Genomic DNA, 23,888 nt, shown 5'->3' with positions numbered 1-23,888 from the left:
AGAGCAGGCTGGAAGCTCTCTGGCAGGAGCTGAAGCTGCAGACCACACGCAAAACATCTTCAGGGAAACTTCAGTTCTGCTCTTAAGGCCTTTCAACTGATTGGATCAGACCCACCCATGGTACTGAAGGTAATCTTTCCATAAAGGCAACTGACTGTAGATGTTAATCGCATCCACAAAATACCTTCAGTAGCAACTGCCAAGTGGAAGGTGTCAGCCACACCCTCAGTGTGATTGAATAACTGGGTGCAATAGCCTAGCCAAGCTGACACATAAAACGGACTAGCAGGGCTTCCCTGGTGGCGCAGTGGTTGAGACTCCGCTTGCCATTGCAGGGGACACGGGTTCGTGCCCCGGTCTGGGAGGATCCCATATGCCGCGGAGCGGCTGGGCCCATGAGCCGTGGCCGCTGAGCCTGCGCGTCCGGAGCCTGCGCTCCGCAACGGGAGAGGCCACAACAGTGAGAGGCCCGCGTACCGCAAAAAAAAAAAAAAAAAAAAAAAAAACTGACTAGCAGGTATCTGGATATACAAGTGTGGAGCACTACTCAACGATACACAGAAACAAACTACTGATACCACAACTATGGATAAATAAATCTCAAACACATTCTGCTCAGCAAAAGAGGGCAGACCAAAAGACCCTGTATGATTCTACTTATACGAACTTCTAGGACAGTCTACTAATCTACAGTGTCAGAAAACAGGTGAGTGTCTGATGCCAAGTAGACAGTAAGGGGAGGACATTTACTGCAAAGGGAAACGAGAAAATTTGGGGGCGTAACAGAAATTGTGACTTGGCTGTGGTGATGGCCACATGGTGTATACATCTGTCAAAATTCAAATTATACACTTTAAACTGGTACATTTTTGTATATGAATTATTGCTCAATAAAGCTGGTATTTTAAAAAGAAAAAAAAACTGATTCTTGCACAGCAGAAGCTCCAATCAGGGTTGCAGAAAGATAAATCCAGTTCCTCCAGCACCATTTTTGGAAAAGACTATCCTTTCCCTTGACACCTTGGTTGAAAATCAGTGAACTTTATATGCAGGTGAGAAGTTTCCAGGATGAGAATGATGGATATGAATGCAATGTGAGAGATTCCTGGTTATTTCTGTCTCCCAAACAGAGGTGTTACTTGAGGGCGGTGGTCAGCTGAAAAGCTTCCTCCTCTTCACTACCCCCCACCCAAACAAACATTTAAGGGCATCACTGTGCTGTGTGAACTGCTGTTTGTGAAATGACGCCCTCGTAAGGTCACTCGCAGTGCCCCGTGGTGTATTCCACCCCTTCCTAGCCTTGGGAGAAGTCATCCTTCTGGAAACAGGGCTCTTCCTCTCCGAGGACCACAGCCCTGAGGGTCAGGCCCTCTGGGCCTGGCAAGAGGCCCACACTTAGAGGGTAGGGAAAGGACACGAAGAAAGACGATGAGCACGAAGGGCCGACAAGGCTGCGCTTCCTACCTGCTAGCAAAGCATCTCCACGCTGGGCGCTGGGCGGGCTCCGGCAGCAGACCTCAGTCAGTCCCTATTGGTCAGGACCGTGGTTCTCACGGTGCGGTCCTGGACCAGCAGCGTCCGCCTCACCTGGGCACCTGTTAGAAATGCTAATTCTCTGGGTCACACCCAGACCTCCCCGTGGGATACGATGGAGGTAGGTGAGGCCTAGCGCTTTGTGTTTTAACGAGCTCTCCAGGTGCTTCTGAGGAGCGAAGAGGAGGAAAGAGTGGAAGAACGGAACGGGGCTGATGAGACATCTCCCGTTGCCCCTTCCCAGGCTTCATAACCGCCCGCTGTGGGCGGCCGGCCCTCAGGTGAGGCCAGGATGAGGCCGGAGGGAGGGAGCCCAAGAGGGAAGCGATCCGAGGAGGAGCCTACGGCGTGAGCCTCGCACGCGGAGTAGCGACGGTGAGGTGGAGGAGGGGTTGAGAGAGGGCCGGGGCCCGGGGCCGAGTGGACATGAGACCGGGCACCGAGCCGCCTTGCCCGCGGCTGACCGGCGCTGCACCCCTGGGGTGCTGGGAGGGCCGGCGGGGCAGCCGGGCGCCTCGCTCACCTCTCCCGCTCTGGGTGATCTAAGCACCGTCCTTCGGCGGAGCGCTCCGCCGGGGTGTCCCCAGCTCGGGTGTGGGCTGCCTTGTCGGCCGGGGGTTGTAACGCGCCCTTCCTCGCAGCTGCTCGGCCCCCGCCCCGCATCATGAATCGCAGCCGTACTAGCAGCACCTCCGAAAAGGCGACACTGGCCTTGCTCTGGGGTGAGTGAGGCTCCAGGCTGTTCTCGGAGCACCTGGGGGGCTGGGGGTACGTCACCGGGGGCAGGGGGGGCGGCTAGGGCTGGAGGCAGAGAGGCGCGCCTCCCTGGAGCCTGCCCGCCCCACGCCACGCCTTCCGCCCTCCGTCTCCCTTCGCAGGCTGTGAGCTGAGCCAGGAGAAGCCGACTTGGACCTTCAGACCCCAGAAGGTGGGGAAGCAGAACTGTATGCTGCTGCTTAGTACGGTGGGTACCCCCCAGCCCCAAGGAGGGGAGGAAGGACGGAGCAGGGAGGGACTTGGACAGCCACAGAGGAGCAGGTGGGATTGTCCCGTGCCCGCAGCTGGAACAGGGTTTGCCTCCTCCGCCCTCTGGGTGAAGAGGAGCCCTGCTCGTTTTCCACCCCTCTCAGATTTGCCTGGGGGAGAAAGCCAAAGAGGAGATGAACCTCGTGGAGATCCTGCCCTCAGCAAGCCAGGACGACAGAAAGAGGAAGCCCATCACCCTGGCCTCTCTTCGGGCCTCCGTCCTCCCCATGGTGAGCCTTTCCCTGCGTGCCTAGGACACCCTGGCTCCAGCCCTAGGAGGCCCTGCTCAGGCCTCACCCGCTGCGTGGGAACGGACCCAAAGGTGGGGTACAGGCTCCTGTACAAGTACAACCAGCGCTAGAGAGGCATATAGCCCAGGACTAAAAGCTTGGACCCAGGAGGCAGGGAGCCCCGTTTCCATCCTAGTCCACAATTTTTTTTTTTTGGTGGGCCGGGGGCGGGGTGGCCGGCTGAGTCCTAACCACTGGACCGCCAGGGAACTCCCTCCTAGTCGACTCTTTACCAGCCGTGTGACTTTGGGCAAGTTAAATAACCTCTCTCCAAATCACATTTTTCAACTGTTTACTGCTGGAGACCAGTGTTGGTGATTTACATACTGCCTGTGTATCCAGATTGTGTATCCAGAAAGTCTCACTCTAATAATTTATTTTGAGTTTTCTATGCAGATCTTCTTTGTGAGTAATGGCAGTCTTTGTGTTGTTTTTTGTTGTTGTTGTTGTTGTTTCTTTTAAATCCAGGTACACTGGCTAGGACCTCCAGTATAATATTGGATAAAATGATAATGGTAGATGTCCTCGTTTCATTCCTGATTTATTTATTTTTGGCTGCGTTGGGTCTTCGTTGCTGCTTGCGGGCTCTCTCTAGTTGCGGCAAGCGGGGGCTACTCTTCGTTGCAGTGCAAGGGCTTCTCATTGCAGTGGCTTCTCTTGCTGCGAAGCATGTCCTCTAGGCACACGGGCTTCAGTAGTTGTGGCACGCAGGCTCAGTAGTTGTGGCTCGCAGGCTCTAGAGCGCAGGTTCAGTAGTTGCAGCACACGGGCTTCGTTGCTCTGCGGCATGTGGGATCTTCCCTGACTAGGGCTCGAACCCCTGCATTGGCAGGCAGATTCGTAACCACTGCGCCACCAGGGAAGTCCCCCCCACCCCATACCTGATTTTTTTTTTTAAAGGAATGCTTCTAATGTTTCTCCATTAAGTATGAAGTGTTTGGTAGATACCCTTTGTCAGGTTAAGGAAATCTCCGTCTAATCCTACTCTACTTTGAAAAATTGAATTTTCTTCTTTTTAATCATGATTATCAAATTGGTTATCAAATGCTTTCCTATTCATATTATCAGGGGCTCTCTCTTCTTTAATCTGTTAATGTGGTAAGTTATACTAATAGAATAATATTCAATCAACTTTGCATTCCTGAGATAAACATTACTGATCGTATTATAAACTTCTAGATTTGCTTTGTTAATAAGACTTTTCTTTAAAACTTATATACTCATAAGTGAGGTTGGCCTATAAATTCCACATCTTATTTGGATGTCAAGGCAAATTAGCCTCATGAACCGAGGCGTGGCGTGTTCCCTCCTTCCATGCAGCAGAACAGTGAATATGAGACCAGGATTATCTGCCCTTAAAGACCTGGGAGGCTGATCTGTAAAACTGCCCTCAAACCTATTTTTTTTCTCTATCTATGAGATCTCCCTAAATCTCATCCATTCCCATAGTTTTAAAGACCACCTATGCAAATGAAGACTCTGACATTTATTCTGTAAACCCAGCCTCTCTGTTGTGCTCCAGATCCTCTGTCCAACTCAAAACACTTAACAGATATCTAATAGATATTCCAAACTTAGCATGTCTAAATCCAAATCCTTGATTTCTATCTATAATCTCTTCCCCCATCCCCAGACCTGATCCTCTCCCAGTAAATAGCTATTCCTCCAATTAGCCAGGATAAAACCCTCTTTCTCTAACACCCCATATCTGACCCACAAGCAAATCCTGTTGGCTCTACCTTCATCTAACCACATCTCACCACCTCCCTGCTACACTCTGGTCCAGGTGACCATCACCTCTTGCTCAGGCTTATTGCAGGGCCTCCTAAGAGATAAAGCTGCCTTCATCGTCGGTCCCCTTTAGTCAATTTCATGTCCCCCCATGCCAGGGACACACTTGCCCCCGACTTCAATCTGGTCTTTGTTCAAATGTCATCTCATTGAAGGGTCTTCCCTGGCCCCAAACAGCACCCCCATTTCTACCCCACCCATGATCACTTTTTCCCCCATAGGACCCATTACTGACATGAGGTTTCATTTGTGCATTGTCTGTTCCCCCCAACCAGGATATAGACTCCAAGAGAGCAAGGATTTTGCCTGCTTTGCTGCATTATCCATACAGCCCCTATACTAGTGTCTGGTATGTTGTAGGAACTCAATAGATAATGAATGAGTGAGTAAATAAGTGAATGAACTGTGTGGGACTGGTTTGATTTTTAAACTATTGTGATTTATTTAATAGGTTTAGATCTTCTCAGATGTTTCTATTTCTTTGAGTCAGTTCTTTTATTAGCTGTATTGAGATATAATTTATATACAGTAAGATTCACTAGTGTTAAGTGTGCAGCTCGATGCATTTGACAAATTGTGCAATAGCCACCAACATCAAGGTAGAGAATTTCCACCGCCCTGCCCCCAGTTCCTCACGGCTCATGCAGTCTGTTCCTTCCACCTACCACTGCCTCTGGCAACCATTGATCTACTTTCTGTCACTATAGTTTTGCCTTTTCTATAATTTCATTTAAATGGAACCATACAATATGTAGTCTCTTGTGCTGGCTTTTTTCACTTAGCACAATGCTTTTGATAAAACAGTTGTTGATAAAACATTAATATGCTCCTTTTTTATATCTGAGTAATATGCCACTCTACAATTTATATAAAATTTGTTCATTCACCTGTTAATGGACATATGGACATTTGGGGTAGTTTCCGGTTTTTGGACTATTGTCAATCAAGCTGCTAGGAATGTTTGAGTGTATTTGTATAGACGTGTTTTCATCTCTCTTAGGTAAATACCTAGGAGTGATATTGCTGGATCACATAGGAAGCATATGTTAAACTTTATACAAAACTGCTATTTTCCAAATTGCTGTACCATTCTGCATTTCTACCAGCAGTCTACGAGAATTCCAGTTGGTCCACATCCTCACCAACACTTGGCATTGTCAGTCTTCTTAATTTTAGCCAATCTAGTACATATACAGTGGCACCTCATTGTGGTTTTTATTTTTCCTTGAGGGTTGGTGGTATTAACCGTCTTCTTATTTGGGTTTTGGTCTTTTGTGTATCTTCTTCTGCAAAATACCTGTTTAGATGTTTTGCCCATTTTTAAATAATTGAGTTATTCTTATTGACTTGTAGCAGTTTTTTTTAATATATTTTGGATATAAGTCCTTTATTACAAATATTTTCTCCTAATGTGTGGCTTGCCTTTTCATTTTTGTAATAATGTTTTTTGAAGAGCACAAGTTTTTAATTTTGATAAAGTTCAACTTAACATTTTTTTCTCTTATGGTTCATCCTTTTGGTGTCCGAAGAAATCATTGCTTAAACTAAGGTCACAAAGGTTTCCTTTTATGTTTTCTTCTAGAAATGCTATTGTTTTAGCTCTTATATTTAAGTCTATGATCCGTTTCAAGATACGTTTCTTGTATGGTATGAAGTGAGGATAGAAGGACATTTTTTCCAAATTGATATCTAATGCTCCAGTATTGAAAAGACTGCTCTTTCACTGACACAGTTACCTTGGCATTTGCCAAAAATTGGTTGACCAGATGTGTATGCATATATGTCTATACACTATTCTGTTTCATTGATTTATGTTTACCCTCATTCCATACCAAACTAATTTGATTATTGTGCTTTTATAGTAAGTCTTAAAATTAGATTGTGTGAGTCCTCCAATTTTGTTATTCTTTTCCAAAACTGGGTTGACAAGTCTAGGTCCTTAGCATTTCCGTATAAGTTTCAGAATCAGCTTTCTTTAAAAATAAGTCTGATGGGATTTTGATTGAGATTGAATTGAATCTATAGATTACTTTGGGGGGAATTGCCATCTTGACAATTTTGAGTCATCGATAATTGAACATGATATATTTCTCCATTTGTTTACATCTTTAGATTTTCCCAGGAATGTTTTGTAATTTTCAGGGTCCTGGTCCCCTACGTACTTCGTAAAGTTTACCCCCACATATTTCATGATTTGGGGTGCTATTAAAAATGAGATTAGCATATTTATTGGAAGAAAATTCACATACCATAAGCTTCACTCATTAGAGTATATAATTCAGTGATTTTTAGTAAATTCAGAGTTGTGCAACAATCACAATCTAGGTTTAGAACACTTTCATCAACCCAAAAAGGAACTCCATACCTACCAGTGGTCACTTCCCATTTCCCACATTCACTTACCCCCAGCCTTAGGCAACCACTAATTTACTTTATGTCTATAGGTTTGCCTATTCTGGCAAATCATATAAATGGAATCATAAACTGTATGGTCTTTTGTGACCGCTTTCTTTCACTTAGTATAATGTTTTTAAGGTTTATCCATGTTGTTGCATGTATCAGTACTTGACTCCTTTTTATTGCCAAATAATATTCCATTGTATTGATATACAACATTTTGTTTATCTGTTCAGTTGGTGGACATTTGGGTTGTTTCTACCACTTGGCTATTAGGAATGCTGTTATTAACATTAATGTACAAATTTTTGTATGAACATACGTTTTTTTTTTAACATTTTATTTATTTATTTATTTCTGGCTGTGTTGGGTCTTCGTTGCTGCGTGCAGACTTTCTCTAGTTGCGGCAAGCGGGGGCTACTCTTCGTTGCGGTGCGCGGGCTTCTCATTGCAGTGGCTTCTCTTGTTGTGGAGCATGGGCTCTAGGCATGTGGGCTTCAGTAGTTGTGGCTCACGGGCTCTAGAACGCAGGCTCAGTAGCTGTGGCTCATGGGCTTAGTCGTTCCACAGCATGTGGGATCTTCCCAGACCAGGGCTTGAACCCATGTCCCCTGCATTGGCAGGCGGATTCTTAACCACTGCGCCACCAGGGAAGTCCTGAACATAAGTTTTTACTTCTCTTGAGCATATACCTGGAGGTGCAATTGCTGGGTCATATGGTAGCTTCATATATATAACATTTTGAGGAACTGCCATATTGTTTTCCAAAGTGGTCACACCATTTTACAATCTCACCAGCAATGTTCGGGTATTCCAATCTCTCCACATCCTCACCAACACTTGTTTTTGTCTTTGGTTTTGATTAGTCATCTTAGTGGGTATGAAGTGGTAGCTCACTGTGGTTTTGATTTGCGTTTCTCTAATGACTAATGATGTTGAGCATCTCTTTATTTGCTTATTGGCTATTTGTATATCTTTTTTGGAGAATTTTCTTTCTTTCTTTTTGTTTTTTCTTTTTTGGCTGTGTGGCTTGTGGGATCTTAGTTCTCTGACCAGGGATTGAACCCGCACCCTTGGCAATGAAAGCATGGAGTTCTAACCACAGGACTGCCAGGGAATTCCTGGAGAATTTTCTGTTCAAATCTTTATTAATTTTGTAAAACTGTGTTTGAGTTTAATGTATTTTAATATTTGTCTTTTTACTATTGACTTGTATGAGTTCTTTTTTTTTTTTTTTTTTTTTGCGGTACACGGGCTTCTCACTGCTGTGGTCCCTCCCGTTGCGGAGCACAGGCTCCGGACGCGCAGGCTCAGCGGCCATGGCTCACAGGCCCAGCCGCTCCGCGGCATGTGGGATCTTCCCGGACCGGGGCACGAACCCGTGTCCCCTGCATCAGCAGGCGGACTCTCAACCACTGCACCACCAGGGAAACCCGAGTTCTTTATTTTACATACAAGCCTCTTATCAGCTTATTTGCAAATAGTTACCCCCCTTTCCCTGGGTTGTCTTTTTACTTTCTTGATGATATCATTTGCAGCACAAAGTTTTTTGTTTTCATATAGTCCAGTTTATATGTGTTTTCTTTTGTTGCTTCTACTTCTGGTGTTGAATCTTAGAAACAATTGCCTAACACAAGGTCATGAAGATTTACTCCTGTGTTTTCTCCTACGAGTTTTAAAGTTTTAGTTCTTATATATAAGTCTATGAGCCATTTTCAGTTAATTTTTTTATATGGGATAAGGTACAGAAATGCTATTTAAAATTTTTATTTTATCATTATTCAGTACTAGTATATAGTTATATAATTGGTTTTTGTATTATCTAACCTTGCTAAATTTGCATATTAGTCCTAGCAGCTTTCCATTGATTCCACAGAATTTGCTATGTATTTATTCATGTCTTCTGTGAATAAAGTCAGTTTAACATCTTAATTTTCTATCTGTATGCCTTGCGTTTCTTTTTCTTGTCTTACTTCACTGATTAGGACATCAAGTACAATGTTGAGTAAAAGTTGTAAGAGCAGGACTATCCTTGCCTTTTACCGGAGAGAAAGTATTTAGTCTTTTACCATTAAGACAGACGAAGGATTTTGGTAGATGTCCTATATTAAGTTTGAGGATGTTCCCTTCTATTCCTAGTTTGCTGAGATATTTTATCATGAGTGGGTGTTGAATTTTGTCAAAGAATTCTTTTCTGCATGTAGTGAGGTGATTTTTTTCTCCTTTATTTTGTTATGTGGCAAATTACATTCATTGATTTTTTTCAAATTTTAAACCCACTGTGCATTCTTGGTATAAGCCCCATTCAATCATAATGTATTACCTTTTTATATATTGCTGGATTCCATTTGCTACTATTTTATTAAGGATATTTTTGTCTATGTTATAAGCAACATTGGTCTATGGTTTTCTTGTCATGTTTTTGTCTGATTTTAGCATAAGGTAATTCTGGGCCTCATAAAATGAAAAGGAAGATGTTCTCTTCTATTTTCTGGAAGAATTCATGTAAATTTGTTTTGTTTTTTCTTTTTCTTAAATGTTTTGGTAGAATTCACCTGTGAAGCAATCTGGTTAACTATAAGTTAATTTTATTTAATGGATATAAGACTATTTGGTTTATTTTGTTTAGAGAGCTTTATGTTTGTGTTTTTTAAGGAATTTTTCTGTTTCATCTAAATTGTCAACTTTTTTCTGGCATAAAGTTGTTCATATTATTCCCTAATCCTTTTCTGTATTATCTGTATTAAAGTTTGCTCTTTTGTTCCTGATGTTGGTAATTTGTGTCTTCTCTCCTTTTTACCAGGTCCAGTCTGGCTAGAGGTTTAACGGTTGTATCAGTCTTTCTCAGGAACCAAGTTTTGGTTTCATCAGTCTTTCTCTATTGTTTTTCCACTTTTGTATTTAATTGAGCTGTTCTTTATTCTTCTCTTCTGTTTATTTTGGTTTCAGTCTGATCTTTTCCTGGTTTCTTAAGGCATAATATTATTGATTTTTTAGACCTTTTTCAGATATAAGCATTTCATGCTATGATTTCCTTCTAAGCATCTTTCTAGCTTCATCCCACAAATTTTGATAAGTACTATATTCATTTTCATTCAGTTCAAATTATTTTCTGGTTTTATTCTTCAGTCCCTGCGGTACTTAGAAGTATGTTTGCTTTTTAATTTCCAAATAGAGATTTTTCTAATTCTTTCTTTAATTGATTTCTATTTTAATTTCATTATGGTCTGAAAATATGCTTTATATGATTTCAGTCTAAACAGTGTTGTGACTTGCTTTATGGCCCATAATATGTTCTATCTTGGTGACTCTTTCATTCACACTTGAAGAATGTGTGTTCTCCCATGGTTGGGTGTATTGCTCTATAAATGTCAATTGTATCAAGTTGGTTGATGGTTTTGTTCGAGTCTTCCATATCCTGACTCATTTTCTGTCCACTGGATCTATTAGTTACTGAAAGAGGAACGCTGAAGACCCCAACAATAATTATGTCTTTGTCTATTTCTCTTTTTAATTATCAGTTTTTGCCCCATGTATTTTAAAACTCTTTTATTAGGTGTACCCTAATAAATCCTGCATGTCTAGGATTGTTATATCCTTTTGGTTAATTGATCCCTTTATCATTATGAAATGCTCCTCTTTATCCCTGATAAATATTCTGAAGTCTACTTGGTCTGACTAATATAGTCAATCTAACTCTCTTTTTTTTTTTAATTTGTTTATTTTATTTATTTATTTTTGGCTGTGTTGGGTCTTCGGTGCTGCGCTCAGGCTTTCTCTAGTTGCAGCAAGCGGGGGCTACTCTTCATTGCAGTGCACGGGCTTCTCATTGCAGTAGCTTCTCTCGTTGTGGAGCACAGGCTCTAGGCACGCGAGCTTCAGTAGTTGTGGCTCACGGGCTCTAGAGCACAGGCTCAGTAGTTGTGGCGCACGGGCTTAGTTGCTCCGTGGCATGTGGGATCTTCCCGGACCAGGAATCGAACCCGTGTCCCCTTCATTGGCAGGTGGATTCTCAACTACTGCGCCACCAGGGAAGCCCCAATCTAGCTCTCTTTTGATTAGTGTTTGTGTTGTATATTTTTCCTATTCTTTTATTTTGTTATTTTACTTTAACCTCTGTATCTTTATGTATAAATTGGGTTTCTTTTAGATAACACCTAATTGAGTTTTACTTTTTTATCCACTTGCTATCTCTGCCTTTTAATTAGAGCACTTAGACAGTTAATATTTAACCAAATTATCAACAAGGTTGAGTTTAAATCTATCATCTTGCTATTAGTTTTCCCATTTGTCCCATCTGTGCTCCTTTCTTCCTCTTTTCTGGCTTTTTGGATTAACTAAGCGGTTTTTTTGGTTACATTTTCATCCTCAATATTGGCTTCTTAGGTGTACCTCATCTCTTTGGTTTTTTTCTTAATCATTGCTCTAGAGTTTACAGTATGCATTTTTAACTTACAACAGTCTATAGTGAAATAATATTATACCATTTCATGTACAATATAAGAATCTTAACTACAGCACACTTCATTTACCACTTCCCATCCTTTGTGCTATTGTTGTAATAACTTTTGTTTCTACATATGCTATAAATCCTACTCTACATTGTTGTTATTTTTTTCTTTAAGCGGTCTATATTTTAAAGAGATTAGAACTTAGAATAAACCATTTTTATATTTACCATTTCTGGTACTTTTCACTCCTTTGTGTAGATTCAATTTCCATTTGGTGTCATATTCCTTCTGTGTGAAGGATTTAAACATTTTTTGTAATGCAGATCTGCTTATGATGAATTCTTTAAGCTTTTGTATGCCTGGAAAGTCCTTATTTCATTTCAGTTTTGAAAGGTATTTTCACTGGGTAAAGAACTCTAGATTGACTTTTTTTCCTTCCAACACTGAAAAAAATTTCTCCATTGTCTTCTAGCTTGCATTATTTGGAGAAATCTTCTCACATCCTTGTCTTCATTCCCCTGTATGTGATGTCTTTTTTCCTCTGGCTGCTCTTAAGATTTTCTCCTTGTAACTAGTTTTGAGCAATTTGATTATAAAATGTACTGGGGTTCCCTGCACTTCTTAGATCTGTGGATTTACCATTTTTGTCAAATTTGGAAATTTTTGGCCATTATTCCTTCAATCATTTTTTTCTGTTCCCCCTTCTCTCTCATCTCCATTGAGGAATCCAATTACATGTATACTTGGCTCCTTAAAGTTGTCCCACAGTTCATTATGCTCTTTTCGTTTTGTTAAAGTATTTTTCCTCTGTGTATTCATTTTGGATAGTCTTTATTTACTCAGTTTCATTATTCTTTTCTTCTGCAGTATCTAATTTGCTGTTAATCTCATCAGTATGTCTTCATCTTAGATATTGTCGTTTTCACCTCTACAAATTTCAAGTCTTCCGTGTCTCATTTTCGATCTTTCATGAACATATGGACTATAGTTTTAATGTTCTTTTCTACTAATTCTCATTTATGTCATTTCTGTTTCAGTTTTTATTGAATTTTTCCCCTCTTCATTATGAGTTGTAGCTTTCTTGTTCTTTGTATGTCTGGTAATTATTTTTTAATAAACTTATTTACTTATTTATTTTTGGCTGCGTTGGGTCTTCATTGCTGTGTGCAGGCTTTCTCTAGTTGCGGCAAGCAGGGGCTACTCTTCGTTGCGGTGAGTGGGCTCCTCATTGCGGTGGCTTCTCTTGTTGTGGAACATGGGCTCTAGGCGCACAGGCTTCAGTAGTTGTGGCACACAGGCTCAGTAGTTGTGGGCTCTAGAGTGCAGGCTCAGTAGTTGTGGCACACGGGCTTAGTTGCTCCATGGCTTGTGGGATCTTCCCAGACCAGGGATCAAGCCCACGTCCCCTGCATTGGCAGGCAGATTCTTAACCACTGTGCCACCAGGGAAGTCCTGTCTGGTAATTTTTGATTGGATGCTAGACATGAATTTTACTATTTGGATGCTGGATATTTTTACAGTTTTATAAGTATTCTTGAATTTTGTTCTGGAATGCAGTGAAGTTACTTAAATACCATTTGATCCTTTTGTGTCTTGCTTTTAAGCTTTGTTAGGGATTTAAGCTGAATTTAGTCTAATTTTGCCCCACTACTGTAGCAAGACCCTTCTTAGTACTCCAGTAGATGCCCCATAAATTATGAGATTTTCCACTCTGTGAGCTCCAGACACCTTTATGATGATTCTTTCTCCAGCCTCAGGTAGTTTCCTTGCATGGATGTTCCGATTACTACTTAACTGCATACTCAAGGGGGCCTTCTACAGATCTCTGGAGTGCTGTCTTTGCAGCTTTTTCCTTTCTTATGAACTCTAGGTGCCTTGGCTTCTCTGGGTTCCAGTTCTATTTCCTAAACTCAGAGAGACCACTAGGTTTTGTCTGGGTTCCCCCTCCCTGCACTGTCCAGGAAGTAAGCTTGGGCAACCATAAGGCTCATCTCATCTCTGTCCCATCTCTCAGAGATCACTGTTCTTCCTTGACTTGTATCCAGTGTCTTGAGAGCTGTTGTTTCCTACGCAGGCATACCTGGTTTTATGGTACTTCACAGATATTGCGGGAGTTTTGTTTTTTTGTTCATTTGTTTTTGTTTTTTACAAATGAAGGTTTGTAGCAGCCCTGCACTGTCAGATGATGAATAGCATTTTTAGCAATAAAGTATTTTTAAATTAAGGCACATACATTTTTTAGACATAATGCTGTTGTACACTTAATAGAATACAGTATAGTGTAATTATATGCACTAGGAAACCAGAAATTTCATGTGACTCACTTTATTGTGATAATCGCTTTATTACAGTAGTCTGGAGCTAAGCCTGCAATATCTTTGAGGTATGCCTGTATTATAGTTTTTTAGTTGTGTCAAGCTGGAGAGTAAATTCAGTCCCTGTTACTTACTTGGCCTGAACCAAACATCTCCTGAGTCAATTATGATTACTTATATTTTTCTAGATATTGTTCATGCTATTTGCTAATAATATTTTTCATCATGACTATATCTGTTATTATATTCCTCTTTTTAAAATTCCCAGTAGTGTTTATCATCTTTCCTTTTTTCCCTTCATTTCAATCACTGGATATTAGTCTTTTTCTTTTTTTTCAAAGAAAAAGCTTTTGATTTTGTTGATGTTTTCTATTGTTTCCTTATTTTTTATTTTATTAATTTCTCTGGTTATCTGACTTTCTGCTTTCTTTGTTCCTTTTTCTTACTTCCTTAGTTAGATATTTAGCCCATTCATGTTCTAGCTTATTTTTTCCAAGTAAGTTCTATTTATTTATTTTGAATACTACACATTTCCCTCTGAAGATGTTTTTAACTGCATCCCTTAATTTGTGATTTGTGGTATTTTCACTTTATCTTAGTTTAAATATTTTCTAATTTCCATTATGATTTCTTATTTGATGAATATTTACTTCAAATTTTTTAATTCCCAAAGGTATGGGTGGGTTGAGTCATCACCCTTTTTCTTAGTGTAATTGCATCAGAAAATATGGGGTGTGTGTGTGTGTGTGTGTATATGTGTGTGTGTGTGTGTGTGTGTGTGTGTGTGTGTGTGTGTATAGACCATATCAATTCTTTGGTTATTTGTTGAGACTCAATTTGTGGCTTACTACGTGGTAGTATTATAGGATTCTATGTGTGTCCATTAAATCAGGTGTATTAATTGTGTTCAAACCTATATATATTTTGTCTCCTGATGTATCAATTAGCAAAAGAAATGTGTTAAAATTTCCTGTTACGATTGTGGATCTTCGGGTTCTTCTTATAATTTTGTTTACTTTATATATGTTTATTTTTTTAATTGAAAATCGTTTTAGATAATTGTAGATTCACATGCAGCTGTAAGAAATAATACTGAGAGATCCCTGTATGTTTTGCCCAGTTTTCTCCAATGGTAACATTTTGCAAAACTGTAATATAATATCAAAACCAGGATATTGACATTGATACAATGCAGGGATCTATTTATACAATTTTATCACCTAAGTTCCTATATCCACCACCACAGCCAAGACACTGAACAGTTCCAACACCCCAGGCATCCCTCATGTTGCCCTTTTATAACCACACTCACCTCCCTCCTGCTCCCTCACCTCCCCCTAACCCCTGGCAACCACCAATCTGTCCTCCATTTCTAAAATTTGCTCATTGAAATAGAATCAGACATATGTAACTTTGGGGGAACTGGCTTTTTTTTCTCAGCATAATTCCCTGGAGATCCGTTCATTTTACTGCTGACTGGTATTCCGTGGTATAGTTGTACCACAGTTCAACAATTCATCTGTGGAAAAACTGGTCTGATTCCCATCTGGGGCTCTTACAAATAAAGCTGATATGAACATTTGTGTATAGGTTTTTGCGTAAGCTAAGTTTTCATTTCTCCTGGGTTAAATGTCCAGGAGTGCAATTGCTGGGCCATATGAGGGTGGTTACACATTTAGTTTCTTAAACTGCCAGACTGTTTTCTAAAGTGGCTGTACCATTTTGCATTTCTATCAGCAATGCATAAGTGATCAAGTTTCTTTGCATCCTCATCGACATTTCATGTTGTCACTATCTCTTTTATTTTAGCCTTTCTAATGTGTGTGTAGTGATGTCTCATTGTGCTTTTAGTTTGCATTTTCCTGATGGCTAATGATGTTGAACATCTTTTCATGCGGTTTTTGCTATATGTATGTTCAGTTAAGTGTTCATGTCTTTTGCTCATTTTCTAATTGTTTTGTTACTGTTGAATTTTGTTAATTTTTTATATATTCTAGACACTAGTCCTTTGTCAAATATATGGCTTGCAAATATTTTCTCCCCAGTTTATAACTTGTCTTTTCATCCTCTTCACATGAGCTTTTATGGAACAAACGTTTTTAATTTTGATGAGGTCTATTGTATTCTTCCTTTTATGACTTTTGATGTTAAGTCTAAAAACACATTGCCTAGTCTGAGATCATGAAGGTTTTCTACGTTTTTTGTCCAAAAGTCATATAGTTTTATGTTTTACACTTAAGTCCATGATCCATTTTGAGTTCACTGTTGTATAAGCTATGAGGTTTAGGTGAAGGTTCATTTCTTTGCCTATGGACGTCCAATTGCTCCAGCTCCATTTGTTGAAAAAGCTTCCTCCATTTAATTGAGTTTGCACCTTTGTCAAAAATCAGTTGCAGGTATTTGTGTGTGTCTATTTCTAGGTCTTCTGTCAATCTATTTGTCTATCCCTCTAATATCACACTGTCTTGATTACTGTGGCTATAGTTTATGTATGTTCAGACTGTGTTGTTGATGCATATAATTTACAGGTTTAGCTTTCTTGTAGAATTTTTACTTTCCTTGTATAATTGTAAATATCTTCCTTGTCTAAATTTTTTCATTATGTGGTGACCTTCTTTATCCCTAAAATACTTGTTGAATTAAAGCTTATATCGTCTGATATTAATTTGTTTCCCAGATGTCCCTCAATCTCCATTATTCCTTTATTCTTTAGTAATGGATTCATGACTTTTAGCTGGTCACAAGGCTACTGAGAATAAAAACTATATTCCCTCTAAGTTTGGCATAACCATGAAGTTCTGGCCAATGCGATGTAAGCAGAAGTGGGATCTACAACATCTGAAAAATGTCCTTAAAGAGAGATCATGTGACCACTTTTTTGTCCCTTCCTGGAGTGTAGATGTGATGACTAGAACAAGAGCAGCCATCCTGGGCGAGGTGGGAGCCGTGTATTGAGAATGGTAGAGCAACACGGTACAAAGAGCCTGGATCCCTGGTGATTGAGGAGTGGGGTACTCATAGCTTATGTATGGACTTAGTTTATGTGACAAAGAAGTGAGTTTCTACCTGTGTAAGCCACTGTTATGGAGTTTTCTGTCACTTATTACCAAACCTAATCGTAACAAACACTACTAGCTTCATTTTTTAGGGACTTTATTTATTTATTTTTTTTAGGGACTTTATTTTTTAAGAGCAGTTTTAGGTTTACAATAAAATCGAGAGGAAGTTACAGAGATTTCCTATATACCACCTATCCTTACACATACATAGCCTCCCCCATTATCAACATCACTCACCAGAAAGTACAACTAGCTTCATTTTCATTTTAGTCATGTGTGGCTGCCGTAACAGAGACCCAACTATAGGGGCTTAAGATTTATTTCTGTATTGCATAGAAGTCCAGAGATGGGCAGTCCAGAGCTGATGAGATGACTCCATGGTCACCAAAGACCAAGTCTCCTCGTATCTTTCTCCTGTCTTTAGTGCAGACCTACCATCCTCAAAATCACCTTACAGTCTAGGAAGGCTGCTGCAGCTCCAGCCCTCACTTCTACAATTAATGTAATAGGAAAGAAGCAGCAAGGGAAGACCACAGGGACTTCTCTCAGTTCTCTGTCCACCTTTTAAGGAGTCTTCCCACAAGTACCACCTTCCAAATTCTGCTTATAGCTCATTGATCCAGAAATTAGTAACATAGTAACAACTGCAAAGGAAACTGAAGAGTGCAGTTTTTGGCTGGGTATAGTATTTCAGTAATATCAGGGTGCTGTTATTATGGAAGGAAAGAATGGCTATTGGATAAGCAACTGGAAGCCTCTGCTGCACCTGGTATGTATATTTCCATCTCTTTACTCCAGCATTTCTCCGTCCTTATAAGGTTTCTTATAAGCAGTATGTAGCTAGACCTTGTTTTAATCTATCCAGCCAGTATAGTCTGTTTATATTGATTGTGACTTGCTAATATACTTGGATTTACTTGTAGCATGTAGTTTGTGCTTCTATTTTCCTTGCCTTTTAAATTTTTTTGTTTCTTTTTTCTAGTTTTCCTGTCTTTTATTAGATTGATTAAAGTTTCTTTTCCCCTTTTCTACTGGTTTAGAAGCTATAGAATCTCATTCTAATCTTCATTTGTTCTCCTTAATTTTTTAACAGTCATGCATGATCAAAGTCGAAAATTAATGTTTTCTTCCTCCCAAACCAGCGGATTCTAATTACTTTCATTTTAACATACATATTGTCATCATGTAGCATTTTAGCTCCAACGTGTTTTAAACCAGCTCAACACTAGTCATGACTAGTGTTGTTTTATTTTATGGCAATGTTTCCTTAGGTATGTATGTATGTATGTATGTATGTATGTATGTATGTATGTATTTATTCCAGTTTTTTTTCTCATCACTGCTTCTTGCACCTACTTCTCAATTTAATTGCCATCTTTTTGAACATCCTTCTGTAGACCTGGGAGTAGTAAACTTACTTGGGCTTTGCTCAGAAATACCTTTCTTTTACCCTCATTCCTTCAGGATAGTTTGGCTGTGTATATACTTCTAGGTAAGAGGTCTGATTCCTGACCTCTTTCTGATTCCTGATGTTGCTGTTGAAATCCTCAGTCTGCCTGGTTATTGTTCCTTTTTTGGAAATCTGGCCTCTTTGGTTGATTTTAAGCTCATCTCTTTGTTCTCATCTGTCATTTCACCATAGTATGTTCAGGTGTGGATTTATTTTTATTTATCTTTTCAGGGATGAGGTTTCCTGCATATGAGGATCTGTCTTGGATCATTTCTGGAGAACTCTTGGTCGTTATCACTTGGAACACTGACTCCATTCTCTCCAGTCCCTACCTCTGATTGGATGCATGTTGGACCTTCTCACCTGTCCTCCACGTCCAGCTTCTCTCTCATATTTTGTTCATTTCTCTCTGTGCTTCATACTGGGTAATTTCTTCCCAGCACTTCTCCAATTTACTGATTCTTCCTTCAGCTGCTTCACTCTGCTTTTTAACCATTTGTTCACTTTACTTCAATGCTAATGTTTTTGATGTCTAGAAGCTGCTTTTGGTTCTTTTTATTTTTATTTTATTTATTTATTTTTTTTGCAGTACACGGGCCTCTCACTGTTGTGGCCTCTCCCGTTGCGGAGCACAGGCTCCAGACACGCAGGCTCAGCGGCCATGGCTCACGGGCCCAGCCGCTCCGCGGCATGTGGGATCTTCCCGGACCGGGGCACGAACCCATATCCCCTGCATCGGCAGGCGGACTCTCAACCACTGCGCCACCAGGGAAGCCCTCTTTTTCTTTTTTGTAATATCTTGTTCTTATTATTTTGATTCCTACTCTTATATTTATTTGATCTTCATCACACATTTCATGTGGTTTAGGTTGTTATTCTCTTATCTCAGGTTCCTGGTTGCACATTTTGTTTTGTTCTGCTGCCAGACTCTAGCAGGGTTGTTTCAAACCTCTTCCAGTTTGGTTTGGTTCTGTTTTGTGAAAGAATTCTGTGTGAAAAGAATTCAGAGTGTCCCTAGAGACTGGTTTTGTGTTTGTACCTGCCATTTGCCACAGGAAGATCGCAAGCCTGGGATTTTACACAGATCTCTTGGCTTGGCAGTGCCCACCGAGTACATTCAGATTTGCTCTAAGTGAGAGGTACAACCACAGCTGTTAGCTTCTCACAGGAGACTCTGTTATCCCACCCCCAGGTTCTTGTTTCCCTCCTTTGATGGTGGGTCCTTTCTAGTTAGATGGCTTAGGGTCCTTCAGTCCCTTCTCCTCAACCCTCACCATGGGGCTTTTTACTGAGATGTAGCCCTTTGAAGGTCCCCTCCCCAAGGGTTTGTCTCCTGTCCACATGAGTGTCACAACCCAAAGTCCTTGCCGTTTTCAAGGACATCCTCCCTTCAGCTGTGGCATCAGCCTCTGCACAGGCTGCTCTTCTTTCTGATGCACAGGGACACTTCTTTCTGTCTTACCATTCAACCAAGCAGTAAAAACATTGAATTACATTTTATCCAGCATTTCTAGGTGTTTGTGATCAGTTTTCACTTATCTGCTTCCTCTCTAAACCAGAAACTCTAAGTTAATCTCTCTAAGCCTCAGTTTCCTCCTCTGTAAAATAACAACACCTCCTTTGTGGGCTTCTTGTGAAGATTTAAATGAGATAAAGCAGGTAAAATGTGTAGCATGGGGCCTGGCACATGGTAAGAACTCAAGAAATTTAAGTATCATCATTGTTACTCTAGAAAATTTGCAAAGTTTGGAAAAGTGTAAAGAAAATAAATGTGGTACTGTCCACTGAAAATTATGGTTAGCACTGTAATATATTTCTAACCTTTTTTCCTATGAATATTCACACATTACTTATAAGATGATAGGAAGACTGTAATACAACTTTGCATCTGCTTTTCTCATTTGATCAATGCCTTAGTCAGCTTGGGCTGACATAACAAAATACCATGGAGTGAGTGGTTTAAACAACAGACATTTCTTCCTCACAGTTCTGGAGGCTAGAAGTCTGAGATCAGGGTGCCAGCATGGTCGGGTTTTGGTAAGGGCCCTCTTCCTGGCTTGCAGATGGCTACCTTCTTTTTGTGTCCTCACATGGCCTAGAGAGAAAGCAAACTGTCTGGTCTCGTCTTCTAAGGGCACTAATCCCATCACAAGGTCCCCACCCTCATGACCTCAACTAACCCTAGTTACGGTCCCAAAGGCTCCATCCCCAGATACCAGCACATTGGAGGTTAGGGGCTTCAATGTAAGAATTTGAGGGGACACAGTTCAGTCCATAGCTATCAGACTATTTAACGGCTGCACCTCAGCTTGGAAGACCGTCTGTGATCTTGGCAGGAATGAGATTATCAGATCCATGTTCTTCTCCAACAGAGTCCACCTCAGCAGGAAGGTCCAGGGGGCTGAGAGTGCAGAGAGGTCCAGGGAAGCCCTGAAGCATGTGTGGTTGAGGGGAGGGAATAAACTGAGCATTTCTGCCTGAGGCCAGCCCCCATCCCCCACCCCCAGACAGGTACCAGGCCCGAGTGGCCTGTCCTCTCTACTCCTGCCCCTACCCTCTACCCCCTACCCCTGCAGGTTGTCCTGGCGGGATTGGAGCTTTCTCCTCCTGTCACGTTCCAGCTCCGGGCTGGCTCTGGACCCGTGTTCCTCTGTGGCCAGGAATGTTATGGTAAGTCCAAGCTTGGACCCGAGAAAGGTCTGCCGGTACAGTGCTCAGCACAGGGCCAAGGACATAATAGGTACTCAAACACTTGAGGGATTCTTGAATTATTGGAGGAGATCCCCAAAGGCAACAGAATCACCAGCAGCCTGGACCAGGAGGCCATGGGCACGCCTCCTAGCCCCAGTTCTCCTTTACCTCTCCGCCACGTCCTCTGTGGGCTGCAGCCCTCCAGCCATAACACGGGGCTGGGGTTCTACTTGGTTCCATCTTCAAGTGTATTCCTCCTAGTTGTGAGGAATAAATGGCATATTCAGAAAAAGCACTTAACATAACGCCTGGTACCAGAGCACACTCAAAACATTACCTGCTGTGAAGTGTGTAGCTGTAGCAGTAACATGGACCCTGGCAATTCGCTGTGCTTTTGACTCTTTTGACAGACCTTTAACTGCCTTCTTCTCTGTCCAGTGGTGCCTCTTCCATCAGGGTTCTCTCCTGCTCCAAACCCCGGGCGGGTTCCACCTGCCTCAGGATGAGGCCTGAGTTCCTCCACTGCTGTGTCCCCACCCTCTCCCTCCTTCCCCTCACACTCTCCTTCCCAGTGTGCATCCCCCTCCGGCCCGGCCAGAGCTGCAGCTTACCACTTCCCCTGCCCTCCTGCCGTGGCCTCAGCCCTCACTGCCCTCCCCACCCCGCCAGCCGCACTTTGGGCAGGTAGATCTGGGAAGGGGAGCCTGGCAGAGACCCTCGGGCTCAGAGGCCCTGCCTTCCTCCCACACCATCGCTGACACTTCAGACCAATCCTGGGAGGAAGAGGAGGGGGAGGAGGAGGAAGAAGAGGAGGAGGAAGAAGAGGAGGAAGAGGAAGAAGATGATGACGACGAAGACACAGATGTGTCCCTGGAGAAGGAGACCCCTGTCAAACAAGTCAAGAGGCTGGCGCCCCAGAAGCACACAAGCATTGCCAAGGTGAGGGAGGGACACCCACCCGCCCCGCAAAGGCTCCTCAGAAACCTGGACCAGGCCTCCCCAGTGGAGTGCGCTGAGGCCCGGGGCAACAGCTGCCAGGTGCCCGGCAGGAGTCTGCTCTGCCCCTGGGCTTTGCCAGAACTCCCAATAATGCTTGTGCTTGGTTTCCAGAAAAAAAAGGTGGAAAAAGAGGAGGTGGCAGTGAGGTAACTCTTTCCATCTATTAAATGAGCCAAAATCTTTTAGTTGAGGTACATCGTGCTTGAAAGAGGATGATGCACGTGTGTGTGCAGGTGTGTGGTACACGGAGACACAGGTGCACAGGTGTGCTGCCACTGTCGGTTGGCACAGTCTTTTTGAAAAGCATTTAACAGTTCTTATTTTCTGACTTCTTCCCACTTATGGCAGTTCCTTCCGAAGAATCCCATCCAAGATATGAGGGAAATATATGCACTAAGAAACTTATATCACTGCATTATTCAAATAATAGTATAAAATGGAAGCATTGTAGATGTCCATCAATATACCAGTTGCTTAAACTATGTCACGTCTTCTCAATGGCATGTGATATAATGCCCATGAAGAATATAGCAAACTGGAAAGTGTTTCTAGAATCCAAAGAGCAGGATATTAAATTATTTTCATTTTAATATTTAGTTATTTAATTTTTGGCTGCATTGGGTCTTAGTTGCGGCACGCGGGATCTTGGTTGGGATCTTCGTTGAGGTGCGCAGGCTCTCTAGGTGTGGCCCGTGTGCTCAGTAGTTGCCACGCACGGGCTTAATTAGCCCACGGCATGTGGGATCTTAGTTCCCCGACCAGGAATCACGTCCCCTGCATTGGGAGGTGGATTCTTAACCGCTGGACCACCAGGGAAGTCCCAAATTATTTTCATTTTATTTCACAAACAAAAAAGTTCTGAAAGGAAACAAAATGTTAATATTAGTAGGAGGTAAAGAAAAGTATAGGCAATTTATTCTCTATTTGCTATATTTTGCGCAATGTGGTTAACGTTACTTTTATGATAAGAAACATTTGTGTCTTATACACAAATAAAGGCAAGCAGATAGAAGCTTAAGAAGAAAAAACATCTTGTTTAAAAAGAGAGTCAGGGACTTCCCTGGCGGTCCAGTGGTTAAGACTCTGGGCTTCCGCTGCAGGGGCCACATGTTCAATCCCTGGTCGGCGAACTAAGATCCTGCATGCCGCGTGGTGGGCCAATAGATAAATAAATAATTTTAATTTAAAAATTTAAAAATTTTAAAAATAAGAGAGAGTCAGAGTGGTCCCTGGCGGGTGACAGGTGGAGAGGCAAACCTCTGCAGGTCACAGCCCCCTGCTTCCTGGAAGTGCCCAGGGCCCAGCTCTGCAGCCTGGGCACTAGTAGGAGGGCCTGGGGCTACTGGCATCAGACTGAGCTCTCTCTTTCCCACATCCCCACTCCTTGCCCAACCCCACCCCCGTTCCAGATACCATCCTAAAGACAGGAGCCCTGTGGGAAAGGTGAGTGCTGATAAGAAGGGGCTGGTCCTCCTGGGGGAGGAGGGATGTTCTCTGGGAAGGTGCCAGGATGGGGAGAGGGTGGGACACTGGAGCAACGCCTTCTCTCACAGGCCAAAACCACACCCAGACCTAAAAAGCCAGGATTTAAGAAATGAGGAGCCAGGAGTGGCCTGGCCACAGTGACCGAGGGAGGGCCCGTGAGACCACCGTGCTGAGTCTGAATGTGATGGACGTGTTGGGGGCGACACAAGAGCTCCTCACCCCAACTCTCGGTTGCAGCAGGACCTGGAGGGAAGAGCCCCGACCTCTCAGACCCACAATAAAATTTGCTTTGCTAGGACCTTGTTGCAGCTGTCTCTCCCTTCCCCGGGAGCTGTCCTTGCCGGCTGCAGTGAGCCCGTGAGCCCGGCAGAGGGCAGCCGTGTGCCAGCACACCCTGGCCT

The 23,888-nt window shown here is 42.2% G+C and overlaps 1 protein-coding gene across 7 annotated transcripts; it reads left to right on the top strand.

Moving 5' to 3' along the window:
- Positions 1 to 495: 495 nt before the first annotated feature.
- Positions 496 to 23,785, top strand: NPM2 (nucleophosmin/nucleoplasmin 2). Of its 7 annotated transcripts, XM_033429682.2 has the most exons (8): positions 1,094 to 1,908; positions 2,175 to 2,255; positions 2,412 to 2,497; positions 2,664 to 2,789; positions 20,889 to 20,982; positions 21,770 to 21,942; positions 23,412 to 23,445; positions 23,556 to 23,785. In XM_033429682.2, the coding sequence occupies exons 2-7, from the start codon at positions 2,198 to 2,200 to the stop codon at positions 23,421 to 23,423; spliced, it is 549 nt and encodes a 182-aa protein (XP_033285573.1). In that variant the 5' UTR covers positions 1,094 to 1,908; positions 2,175 to 2,197; the 3' UTR covers positions 23,424 to 23,445; positions 23,556 to 23,785. The 7 variants fall into 7 exon arrangements, 6 of the variants coding, with proteins under 6 accessions (XP_049567535.1, XP_033285572.1, XP_049567534.1 ...); XM_049711578.1 differs by adding an exon at positions 496 to 706 and having other exon boundaries at positions 1,778 to 1,908; positions 21,770 to 23,785; XM_033429681.2 differs by lacking the exon at positions 23,412 to 23,445 and having other exon boundaries at positions 1,092 to 1,908.
- The last annotated feature ends 103 nt before the right edge of the window (positions 23,786 to 23,888 follow it).

This window comes from Orcinus orca, chromosome 6 (assembly GCF_937001465.1).
Source record: "Orcinus orca chromosome 6, mOrcOrc1.1, whole genome shotgun sequence".
NCBI lineage: Eukaryota > Metazoa > Chordata > Mammalia > Artiodactyla > Delphinidae > Orcinus > Orcinus orca.
This window is presented reverse-complemented; position numbering and strand designations above follow the sequence as displayed.

Coding starts and splice junctions, on each gene's coding strand:
- NPM2 (XM_049711578.1), top strand. CDS start 2,198: ATGAATCGCAGCCGTACTAGCAGCACCTCCGAAAAGGCGACACTGGCC. Junction 2,256..2,411: donor GACACTGGCCTTGCTCTGGG/GTGAGTGAGGCT, acceptor CTCCCTTCGCAG/GCTGTGAGCTGAGCCAGGAG. Junction 2,498..2,663: donor GTATGCTGCTGCTTAGTACG/GTGGGTACCCCC, acceptor CACCCCTCTCAG/ATTTGCCTGGGGGAGAAAGC.